Source organism: Anas platyrhynchos, chromosome 4 (assembly GCF_047663525.1).
Source record: "Anas platyrhynchos isolate ZD024472 breed Pekin duck chromosome 4, IASCAAS_PekinDuck_T2T, whole genome shotgun sequence".
Taxonomy (NCBI): Eukaryota; Metazoa; Chordata; class Aves; order Anseriformes; family Anatidae; genus Anas; species Anas platyrhynchos.
In genome coordinates, this window is record NC_092590.1 from 8240340 (window position 1) to 8252387 (window position 12048).

General features: G+C 50.1%; 1 protein-coding gene across 4 annotated transcripts in view; it reads left to right on the forward strand.

Moving 5' to 3' along the window:
• Positions 1–12048, forward strand: part of LEF1 (lymphoid enhancer binding factor 1) — a 57517-nt gene that overhangs the window by 2586 nt on the left and 42883 nt on the right. For all 4 annotated transcript variants that reach the window (XM_027456619.3, XM_027456618.3, XM_027456621.3 and 1 more), the window contains exon 3: positions 325–458. In XM_027456619.3, the coding sequence (XP_027312420.1) occupies positions 325–458 (134 nt within the window). The remainder of the gene's footprint in view (positions 1–324; positions 459–12048) is intronic.

The following is a 12048-nucleotide window of genomic DNA, read 5'->3' on the forward strand; positions in this document are numbered from 1 at the left end:
CTACTTGAGAAATGTCATGTCCCTGCTGATGTCTCTGCCTCTCCGACTGGGGGCTTGGCAAAATGAATGGGTTACTCCGAGGGTTTGTCGTATACTGAGTGTAAACTCCTCGCTGAATGCACGCAGCCCTGTAAGGATGAACTCTTCTTCCCCAAAAAATGTTTCTGTGAATTGCTGCAGACTACTTCCTGCTCGAAGTAATTGCCATAAGCGAGGAAGCGTTTGCACGCAGAGCATTTCCACGAATGGTACCTGTTCAAGTGCTCTGACTTACAAGAACTGCATGTGCGGGGAATCATGTAATCGTTGTTTCCTCTTCCACAGGAAAACATCCAGACAGTGGCTTATACAGCAAGGGACCATCCTACTCTGGTTATTCTGGGTATATCATGATGCCAAATATGAATAACGACCCGTACATGCCTAATGGATCTCTGTCGCCACCCATCCCCAGAACAGTGAGTGATCCCTTCCCAAGACGGGTTTTGGCGAGCGGGCTTTCCTCCTGCTCGTCCCGCAGCGTGTTTTTGGGTAGCTTCAGCCCAGGTGAAGGCTGAGCCTCTGGTGCCCGGAGCCTGCAGCCAGCGGGGTTTCAGAGCTCGTGGCGGTGTCGGTCGTGAGCCCGCTGGAAAAAGCTGCAATCGGCGATTAAGCACAGCCTTTGAACAGGGCCGGGGGCCGGGGGGGGGAGCCCTGGTTTACGACTGTAGGATAATGTATGGCGGAATGATGTAAATGCCGTCTTTGTAGTCACTAGGACAGATGTGAATTTTCTGGCTTTAACTCTTTGTTCGGCAAGGAGCAGCGAGGGCTGGGAGCAGAGCCGCTCGAGTTGCTTGTCAGGGAGATGAAAAGGCTTGGTTCTTTTTTTCCTTCCGCCGTCAGATACGGCACTGGTCCGTGCTGACTGACATTTATTCCTGCCGTCGGCTGCACCCTGCAAAGGCTTCATGCATCCCTGGGAGCCGTGCTCTGGCACACGCGGGGCGAGTTCCTCCACACGCTGTGAAACGAAACAGTGCTGTAGGGATTCGTGTCCACGGCTTCCCGTTACGTTGTGGTGGGCACTGATCCCTCCAGGCCGGACCCTCTGATTTCGTTGCTGAAGATGTACCTGGACGGATGGACTTTAAGGCATTCCTAATTAATTTGGGGCAGTAAATTCCTCTGGGTGTGCAGAGAGAGAGGTGACGGGGAGACGATATTAAAACGAGCTGTGGCAACCGTATTAGCAGAGTGAGAGCGGAGTGGGAAACACATTTGCTCGGAGGCATCCTGCTGAGGGGATGTCGCTGCAGTTGTGCTGCGGTACGAGAAGTTGGATGCTGCTATTTCCTCGGGATAAAGCAGTTTTCCTCCTTACCGGCTCTCAGTTTTTTATTTGGCAGCCTTTTGTCAAACGACTGGCATTATTTTGGTCCCCTGTGTTCTTGATTTGTTCTTCAAGGCCATGGCTTTTGACTTCAAAAGCAAAAAGACGGGGCCTAATTAGTGTCGGCGATTTAATGGTAGCGAAGGGTGGTGAAATACCGGGTGTCGGGCTCGGGAAGGACCGAGCAGCCTGGCAGTCCGAAATTCCCACTTCTGCTGTCGTGACATGTCGGAAAGATGCAGAGCCGTGCGCCACGGCCTGCTTGCCACAGCTCTGCTTTTACACCAGACGGTGCTTGCGCGGGCCTTGCTGCTCAGGGGCCTGCGCTCGTTTAGGACAAGCTGCAGCGCTGCCAGCCCCCCTGTGCAGTGCCCGTGACTGCTGATACTCGCTGTTGTAAGCTCTGCTCCGTGGAAAACTTCAGCTCTGAGGGGGAAAGGATGCAGCGCTGGGAGGGGGCACCGAGCCCCAGACCCATCCCCGCAGAGACAGGGGAAGCCGAAGGCCTCGTTCCCCCGCTATGCTCCCAAGAAAGAACCTGGCGCGAGGCTCGGGGCCACAAAATCTGGTTTAATTATTCACTTAGGATTTTCTGCATGTATGCGTGTAGCAGGGCTGCTCCTTCTTACTGCTCTGCCATCGGTTTTCAGACGAGCATCAGCTTCTTGCAGATGCACCCTGCTCGGGTAGCTCAGGTACTGGGGGAGCCCACATAGAGGGGTACATGGGAGGGAAGGGGGGCACGCATCTGCTCCCTGCTTTAAAGGCTCCTGCCTGGCATCTAAGGGGCTAATTCAGCCCGGCACTGCTCGTACATGTCGGAGCAGCACCACCAGCTCCATAAAACAGCGCTCGGGGAGCGCTGCAATGTTGACATAAGTCTGGAGCGCCTTCAGTTTAACCGCAAGCCTACACGCTTGAGTTATTAAATAATATTTTTTGTTTAATTGAACTCTAATCTCCGCCGGTCCCGGAGCTGACAGCTGGCTCTTGACGGGCGTCACGTCCAAACTGGGGTCTCCACGCTCTGCCTTTCCCCCCAGCGCCCCCAGTCCCACCTCAGCGGGGCATCCTTTGCTGGGGGCCGGGGCAGGGGTCCCCCGCGGTGTACCTGCGCCCTGCCATTTGCATGACAAAGCCGCCGCTTGCTCGCTGCATCTGTGGCCTGGAGGTGTGGGGCAGGATGAAAAAGCAGCCCCGGGGCCCTGAATTTTCTTTATTTTTTTTTTCCCACCCCTCTGGGACACCCCCGTGTCCTTTCCAGGGTTGGCGAAGGGGTGGGGAAAAAAAAAAATGCATCCCCCAGGAAATGGTGGCTGCGCGGGTGGATCTGTGCTGGTTCGCTGGGAGCGTGAGCCAGGAGGAGGAAGGAGCAAGTGGTCGTTTGCTCATCAGGCTTCGTGCTGCCCTGCTTGAGCCAGACCTGTAACCAAGGTGGTGGGCCAGCTTTGCTGGGATGGGAAAAAGTTACTTTGACCAATGTGTGCAGAGAAAAAAACGTCCTTTTTCATAAAGAACAGGGAAAGGCTTTGCAGTCTTGCTGTGTAAAACTAAAAGTACAATTTTAATTGTACTTAGTACACTCGTCAGACATGCTATGCCTAATAAACCTTACAAGAAGAAAACTGAGGTGTAATTTCTGGGCAGCTTTTGGAGGGAAGAGGGTAGATGAGGAGGATTTCAAATTTTGATCAATCCACCGTGGTCAGAGCGGTCTCACTTTCCCTTCTCCACCTCCTTTCTGTATTGGTATGTCTTTTTGTTTTCATTTTACTGGCAACTGCTTTGCCCTTTTCAAGTGGGATTTGCAGGAGAGTTAGCTGCAAGTTCACGCACAAGCCGGCTGCAGCAGTACCTACCCTTATCAGCTAAAATCACTTCTAGCTGGGTGAGTGGAGAGGCGAAGCAGTGCGTTTGGGTAGCTGCAGGAGAGGGGGCACGTGATGACGCCAAAACCGCAGTAACACCTGGTGAATGTGCATCCTGTCTGCTCGAGATATCTTTCGGTGGTTTCTCAACATCACCGGCGTGCTGAAGATGGGAGACGGAGACAGCTGTTTGTTTTCTAGCATCTGTGGGTTGCTCGTACGTTTTCGTTAGTTTTGGGGCAGCAAACCTTTCTCATCTGTGTGATGGGAATGTGGAGGCAAAGGAGCCATGGCTGTTTCTTAAAATCACACAGAAAATTGTTTTGTCTTTGTTGCCCCCCCCCTCCCCTCTTTCCCAGTGAATTAAACTTTGTGCTGGAAGGTGCAGGATTTCTGCAACCTCCCTTTTGTCCCTTCTCCTCTGTTCTTGGGTTTATTACTTTGTGGCTAAACTGTGTGTATGTTAGCAGCTGGAGGTGTTAAATAGGTTGGAGGATACAATCTATAAACACCTTACAGTGACTTGCAAAGCACAGCACATCCGTTTGACAGTGAAGAGGAATTCTGCTAGAAGGGTTCGAACGCAAAGAGCAACACTTATGCACGGGGCCCCCCTCCCTGCCCAAATTTTGGGTGTTCCTGGTGTGTGTCTGCATGGTGATGAGCACGGAGGTGGCCCCTGTCCTGAAGAGGACATCCCAGGAGAAATGTGCAGGTAGCAAGGACAGGAGATTCCCCAGCTGCATCGTGCTGTCCCTCAGGAAACACTGGCTTGTGGAAGGTTTTGGGGACCTTCAGAAGAATGTACTGGGGTGTTAGTGCTAGCGTATCCAGCCTGGAAAACAGTGCCTGGCGGAGCTGCAGAAGGCTACGAACGTGGTTTTTGGTAATGCTGTCTTCCCGTCCCCCTTGGTACCTTGCTGCAATGGCAGGCATTGCAGGGATTGCAAATTCTCCTTTTGGGAAAGGGGGGCAGAAGTTTCTGTGGTGCCTCTGGGTGGGCTTTTGTTCAGAGCCTGGTCTCGTCGATGACCCAGGCAGAGTCCTCGTGCATACACATGCTTGTGTCCATCCATCTGTGTGCTTTTGTATCTATGTCCGTGGCCTTTCAGCACATGCTGGTGAAGAAAACGACCTTTCTGCTTTCGCTGCCTTCTCCCCTTCAGGGTGGTGCTGTTGGTAAATCTAGCTAACTGTGAATGGGGAAAGGGGAAAGAAAATATTCCCCTTGTGGCTTGGTCCAGAGGTGGGTTTCGCGTGTGTGTGACTTCAGCTGAGGCGTGACCAAAAACCCCACCCACTGCAAATAATCAAAGCTGGAGCTTTGGTGTATCAACATGTGTATGTACGTGCCCTAAATCTCATTTCTCTGTATATCTAGGAGCGCATTCAAGGTAACCCGTAAAAGGTGGGGCTGCTGCTTTCATTTTCAGGTGGTGTACAAGCAAAATGTCATTCTTCTTGTTTTGGTGCTGTGCCACCTCTTCTCCAACTTAATCCCTGTCCAGAAAAAGGTGTTAATAAGAACAGCTTGTTATGGGCTTCGAGTGCCAGACAGGATAGGGCTCAAGAAGGCCTGAAGCTCTACAGGTTCAGGAATTAGAAGAGGAAAAGACTTTCTCCAGATCCTTGCAGTGCTGCGTGGCTGCAGGCACTGAAGAGCTGGGTGCTGCCGGCCTGGCTCCTCCAGAGTGCTGAACTTCTGTTTATGGTTAGGGAAAGCTCTCCCGATACGGGAAGGAAATAACCCACACAAAAGCATTTTACTGCTGCTGTAATATTTCTGAAGTCCTATTAGAGGCATGCGCCTTCCTTTTTTTCTTTTTTTTTTTTTTTTTTGAGACAGAAAACAGTGTCCGTATCTCTCAGAAAGAGACATATGTGCAAGAATATGCTGCGGAAGGAATACTGAACAATTTGCAGCCCGAGGTGTGTCAAATCCCCAGCTGCTGCCCCATGCACAGCACGATGCGCTGGGACCTTCCAGGCGGCCCTGTCTTGGCTGGGGGGCAGCTATCGCCGAGCTGGGGGTGGCACGTGGGGTGTGAAGACCCTTCCCACCTCCCCGTTGGGTTTAGTCCCATTTCGTAGGCCCCTGGGGAAGGCAGCACAGCTGCTTTGCATGCTGTCCCTGTCCTGGCAGCCGGGGATTAGCATCTCTGTCACTCCGGCCCTTCCTAAGCATTGGATTCACTTAAGAAAATTGCATTCAGAATAACTTAATCTAGCAAGCCAACGGCTTCTATTTTAAGACTTGGATCTTGTGGATGTGTTTATTTAGTTTGGGTTTCCCACTTCAAAGGAATCTGTCCTGTCAGCAAGAAAGTGATTGAGCACTTAAATAAAAACGTATTCATTGAATCTTTGGGGCTGAACGAAAAGTATGGGAGGGAGTTAACTTGCGCGCCAACTGATCGGCCAGGGACTGTCCTCGTAAGGGGGAAGAGACACAGTCTGAACCACGCCAGGAGTCCCCTGGCCTGTGCTGGTGATGTTGCCAGCTGGCACTTGAGGTGATGAGGAAGGACCTCGAGTATCTTTGTCTGTGATCTTCAAAGTTACCAAATCCCTCATGCAAAAGAGCATTTTTGTGGAGCTGAAAGGTTCGACTCGACGTTCGTCTGTTTTCTTTGAGTGGCTGTGAGTGTTGGTGAGATTGGGGCATAAAATCAATAGGAGGACCTTAGTCAGCAAGCATTACAAGAGTAAAGTTACGAGGCTTTGATCGAATATTCATAATATGGGCAGTTTAACAGGAGAAGTAGGCGCACTATTGACACCAGTGGTAACACTTAGGGACAGAGCATCACTTTGGCCAGGTGCTGCTGGGCAAAATCCCAAATGCACCTGCTTGCCCGAGCACTCTCTGCAGTTCGGCTCCTTCCTTTCCACCATGCCACGCAAGCTGGCAGGCAGCACCAATGTACTGTAATGTCCCAATAATGTAATGTACCAACGGCCCTTAGGAGCCTGATTTTGTGCATGCTTTTGTCATGCAGCACCTTCTGAAAGCACTGGCACTTGGAGTGAGTATGTGTGTGTGTGCTCCTGTTTGCAAGGGAACTCCAGTCATGCTGCCTTGGCAAAGAACAAAAGAAGTCTATTTGTTAGACAATTTGTTTTTCTGCTTGCTTTCTGAGGAGGAAAGCTTTAAAGTGAATCGAAGCAGACAGCTGCACATCCAGCCTGGTGCTGGGCACTGTATGTACTTGAAGCTTGCAATTGTGACCCTTGGGAACCATGACAAACCCTGCAGGGACAGCACCGTGCATGAGGTATAGCAGAATTCAAAGTCCTTGTGCCGAAATCCCATTGATACTGATGGCAGCTCAGCTTCCCTCTTAGCTGACCTGAGCAGAACTCTGAATGGGAGGGCACAGTGGTTGTCTGGAGAAATGTCTGGAAATGGTCTCACTGGTCAGGTGCATCCAGAAGGAGACACAAACAGGGAAAGGGGCATGGGGCTTTTTTGGGGCAATTTTGTTGGCTCAGAGGTGGAGAGTGATGAAATCTAACAAGCTGTCCCTGTAGTCTGTGTGTTTTCAGTCTAGAGTTTGTGCTCACAGTGACACTACCTGCTCAGAAGTAACTTTTTTTTTCAGTCACCTAGCTATGCTATGAAGCTCTGTTTCTACTATTTTCTGCCTCTTTCTATATTTCATAGAGTCACAGGATCATAGAATGGCCTGGGTTGGAAGGGACCTTAAAGATTATCTAATTTCAATCCCCCTGCCATGGGCAGAGATACCTTCTACTAGAGCTGGTTGCCCAAAGCCCCATCCAACCTGGCCTTGAACACCTCCAGGGATGGGGCAGCCACAGCTTCTCTGGGCAACCTCACCACCCTCATAATTTCTTCCTAATATCTCATCTAAATCTAATTTTAGTTTAAAACCATTACCCCTTGTCCTATCACTATACTACTTGACAAACAGTCCCTCCCCAGCTTTCCTGTAGGCCCCTTTTAGGTACTGAAAAGCCACCATTGACATTTAGTACCACCAGTACATTGAGGTACTGCAGGCCCTGGAGCCTTCTCTTCTCCAGGCTGAGCAACTCCAACTCCCTCAGCCTTCATTCATAGGCGAGGTGCTCCAGCCCTCTGATCATCCTCATAGCCCTCCTCTGGACTTGTTCCAACAGGTCCATGTCCTTCTTGTGCTGGGGGTCCCAGATCTGAACCTGGTACTCCAGGTGGGGTCTCACAAGAGCAGAGTAGAGGAGGAGAATCTCCTGCTGGCCATGCTGCTTTTGATGCAGCCCAGGACATGGTTGGCTTTCTCATCAACCAACACCTCCAGATCCTTCTCATGGCTGCTCTCAATCCATTCTCTACCCAGCCTGTACTTGTGCTTGGGATTGCTCCAGCCCAGCTGCAGGGCCTTGCCCTTGCCCTTGTTGAACCTCATGAGGTTCATTCACACAGGCCCACCTCTCGAGCCTGCCCAGGTCCCTCTGGCTGCCATCCTTTCCCTCCAGTGCGTTGACCACATCACACAGCTTGGTGTCATCAGCAAACTTGATCCCACTGCCCATGTCTCCGACAAGAACGTTTAACAATGCCAGTCCCAAGTTTCAAAACCGCCTCCGAGATTTTTCTTTGTGATTGTTTGTTTGCTCTCCACAGTCTCGGCCTATCTTCGTGCCTTGATCTTTCTGCCTTCCCTCCAAATCTTACACTCATCTACCATAAAAATGCAATATAGGGCACAAAATTAAAAGCATCAACACTTTTCAAAGTGGGCGGTGACAGCATGGCAATGTGGTGGCAGGCCTCGCTGCGGCCTGCCTCCCTCCCGCCTCCCTGCCCTCTCCCCAGGCCGCCGGTGCCATTTCTGTGTCCTGAAACACAAAAGATGAGGTGAAGCAGGACTGCAGCACACCCAGGGCACATTTGGGATGCTTGGGATTGACAAGGAAAGGAAGAGTGGCTGAACCAAGCTGGTGCTTGCAGAGCTTTCATTGCACTGGGCTTCGTGGAATAATGTCTTGGAAACTTTCAACTTCATGTAGGTTTTGAAAAGGTTTTGAACACTTAACCGTGTTCAGCCCTACATTACTTCACCAACAGTGCAAAAAGGAAATAAACCATACATTGCACACACTAAAATACATTGTGAAAAACATTAGCAATTGAAAAACTTAGTCTGTGAAGTGCTCCTTTTGGTTTTGCTGCCCTCTGACACTGCAGCACTGAGTTACATTTGTGTGTGCTCCTCACTGCCAGTCTCCCTCCTGCAAAGTAAATTTGAACTGAGCATGTTGGGTTTAAAAAAAAATGTTTCTAAGTCCACTCTCTCTCACAAATTACTCCATGTCTTAAGTACCCATGGTACAGGGAGAAGAGCAAGCTGTGATGGATCTCTAGGGGGGAAAAAAAGAAAGAAATGTGAAGAAAAAAATAGCTTTTGAGTGTGTGGAATTTTCTGATTTTGTTGTGACTTTTCGTTGTGGCTTTTTTCTTCTCTCTGTTATTTTAGGAATATTTCTAAGCTAGTAGCTCAGAGATCCTGTTTGAGATGTAAATCTTCAGAAAGAAAACTCAGAATAGGAGAACTGGGGGAAAAAAAAAAAAAAAGCCAGTTATTAGGCAGCTCCCCCAACAGTTTGACAGCGCTGTTACTAACACGTTTTTTTTAAACTGGCAGCTACTAGGCTTCTTATCAAAGTGACCTGTAACAGATGACTTCATACTTTGTAATAAGGAAATATTCAGACAGTCTAGGAAAGGTGGTCAAAATGCTGTTTTGTTCAAAGATTTCTTGAATGAAAGGGCCTTCCCAAAGCAGCCTGTGCAGAAAGCTTTCCCTCTTTCTTTGAAACTTTAAAATTTTCCTTTTTTTTTATTTTTTTTTTTTTTAGAGGTTTATATAAATGAGAATATTACAGGCTAATGGGGCGGAATCAGAAATATTGCATCAGCAAATCTGGCTTAGCCGAAGCTGGTTTGATGACTCTTGTGTTTGGGAAGCGGGCAGGCTTTTTAAGGGAGAGCGATTGCAGAGGGGTTTTGTGGAACTTGTCTTCCAGCTCCAGCTGCGCCGCAGCAGGTAAATATGTCCTGTTTGTTAAAGAGTTTTTTTGGTCGCTGTCCAAAAAAATGCCCTGCTCTGCTAAATGAACGTTTCTGGCTGATATCTTCCGGACAAAGCATTTTTCCAGGTTCAGTCCTGCTCTGGAGGCAGCACTTCCCAGCCACAAAGCCCTTAACGCAGACGCTTGCTGTGGGCTGACTTTGATCTGTCCTGTGTCACCTGCGCTGGGTCTCAATTTCAGTGCCGGCTGATTTCTCACCAGAGGGCTCGTCTGGCTGAGGTGCTGGCTGGGATTTGAGCCTAGGGGGCAAAGCCAGGGCTGCGGCAGCTGCCTGTAGCAATGCATGTTGTTAGGCTATGGCTGTTCTGGGGGTGGAGCAAAAGTTTTTGCTTGTGCAATTAAGCATGAAATAGGTAAATTCTGGGTATAATTACTCAGCACCGAGTTGAGCGCGAGGACGTGACCCATGGAAAGGGCTGCGGGGCAGTGGCTGTGGGCAGATGCCGGGAAGGTGTCTGGCACCCTGCCCGAGGGGCACTGTCTCGCCTCCCCCCACCCAAAAGCAGGGCTATGAGCCAAGAGGATGGGGCTGCAAGCAGGAAGCCCGACAAGCAACAAGCAGTGTTTGTTTGGAAGGTAATGGCAGAGGCGGGAACAAAATCCATGCTTCCTGAGCATCCTTCAGGAACCCACCTGGAAGACAGCTCCTTTATAAAGATATGGTTTTGTGGGTTTGTGATTTTATTTTATTTTTTTTTTGCCTTTTTATTTTATTTTTTTTCCCTACGACAGCGAAACAGAGTTCTGAGAACGTAAAACCTGGCATGTGTGTGGAGGGGGTGCTAAGAGGATTTCCCAACATCTCCATCTGATTACAGGCAATACAGATAAGAAAGTTCCTGGCAGCACTGGCGTGGCTGTTTCATAGCCAGCCTTTCCGCTAAGGACCAGAGAATCCTGATAAAGTTTTTCAGAAAAAAAAAAGAAAGGAGGGACTTAAAAAATTACCTTGGAAACTTTTTGGCAAAAAGCACACTTGGCTTTTTTCCCCTTCTCCCTGCCCACCACCTCAGCAGCACCAGCGTCTTCCCCCTCTTTTATGTTTGCCATCACTACTCCAATGGCAGGGGGCAGACCGCTTGCCCCTTTCTCCAAAATCCAGCATAAATGGGCCAGGGAATGAGCACAGCTCCCCAAAACTGCCATCCATCCTGGGCTCCTCCAGCTCCAGCTCCTGGGGTCAGGGGGCCAGCCGTGCCATACAGAAAGCTGGCTGGAAGCCTCTCCTGGGCTGGGGAGGGTCTCTTCAGTTCCAGCTGCAAGAAAGGAGCAAGCTTTCAAGCACAGGGATCAAGTGGATCCTCTGTAAATGAAGAAAAAATGTCCCTGGAAGGGAAAATAAGCAGTAATTACAGAGAAAAATACTTTCTCGTCACAATAATGGCTTGATGCTGAAAGGTAGGGTTGCAGCATCGTACGGCCGTGACTCCCCGGCACTGTTTCGGAGACCTTTGCGATGCTGTGCGTGTTGCCCGCTGGGTTGCTGGGGGCTGGCGTTCACGTGCCAAGACCTGGGGCTCCCCATGGGACGTGGAGATGGCTGTGCCACCAGCCCAGCAGCTGGCTGCTCCGGCTCTCCTTCCTCAGCACCGCTTGATGAGGATCCCTCCAGGCCGCGGAGCTGGTGCTGGAGCCGCAAAGAAGGAGGCTCAATTTAAGAAAACAGGAGCGCAGAGGAAGCAGTAAATTTTCTGGGGGTGGGGGAAGAGTTGGGGACAAAATGGAAAAAAAAAAAAAAAGAAAAAAAAAAAGGACACCTTGGCTTAATGTTGAAAAGACTTCTTGATGCTGTTAAGAAATCAGGCATCTTGGTAGAGCGATTGCGTGCTGCAGTTGGCACCAGTTTGAGCCTCAGCACGGCTGTGTGCACGCTAAGGAAGAGCCAAAGTAAAACCGAGGCAGTTTCCCAGCCCTGAAATGACAAGGACATTGGCGCTGTGTCCGCGGGGAGGGAGGGCAGATCCTGTGCAGTTGTCTCTGAGCGGGGTTTTAATGACTACAGGGAGAGAAGGAGCACCAGAACGGCAGAAGGAAAATGCTACAGCTAGGAGGAAATTATTTTTATTGCTAATACATGGGTGCTCATAATGTCTAATTCTTTACAGCTTATAATGTTTAATTCTTTACAGCTTTTGCTTTATTTGCACATTCTTCGCTCCTCGCCGCTCTGCACGCCGTAGTGGCAGCGAGCATATTTCAGAATTACTGCTCTCAAAAGCCTCTGCTCAGTGGTTTTGAATGAATAAAAATGTTTGTTGAAGCAGCAGCGGTGCTCGGAGCGGTCAGCGCCCGGACCAGGGCTGTGGCATGGCCCTGGCTCTGCCCTCCCCGCGCCGTCTCCTTCCCAGCGCTTACTTTTAAGACTTCCCTGGAAAGATTTTCTTGGGACAGCGTAGGCAGGCGTTTAGTCAAAGCCCAGGGCCGCCTCTCTTGGTGGAGGTTTGCCTTTGTGTTCGCTCCTGAAGCCAGAGGAGGAGAAGGGAGGAGGGTGGGAGCATCTGACACCCCCCGGAGTGGTGCTGTGGCAAAGCCAAATTTTAGGGCAGCACCACGGCCGTCCGTGTGGCTGGGGGAGAGGGAATCTGAGCGGCAGCTTTGCGGTGCTTTATGCTTTTAGATCACCGGTTATCTTTCAGATAACTAATGGGGATTTAATGTTCCCTCGCCACGTGCTGGGTCTGGTTCAGGATAAGCGAGCCACTGTCAGTTTGC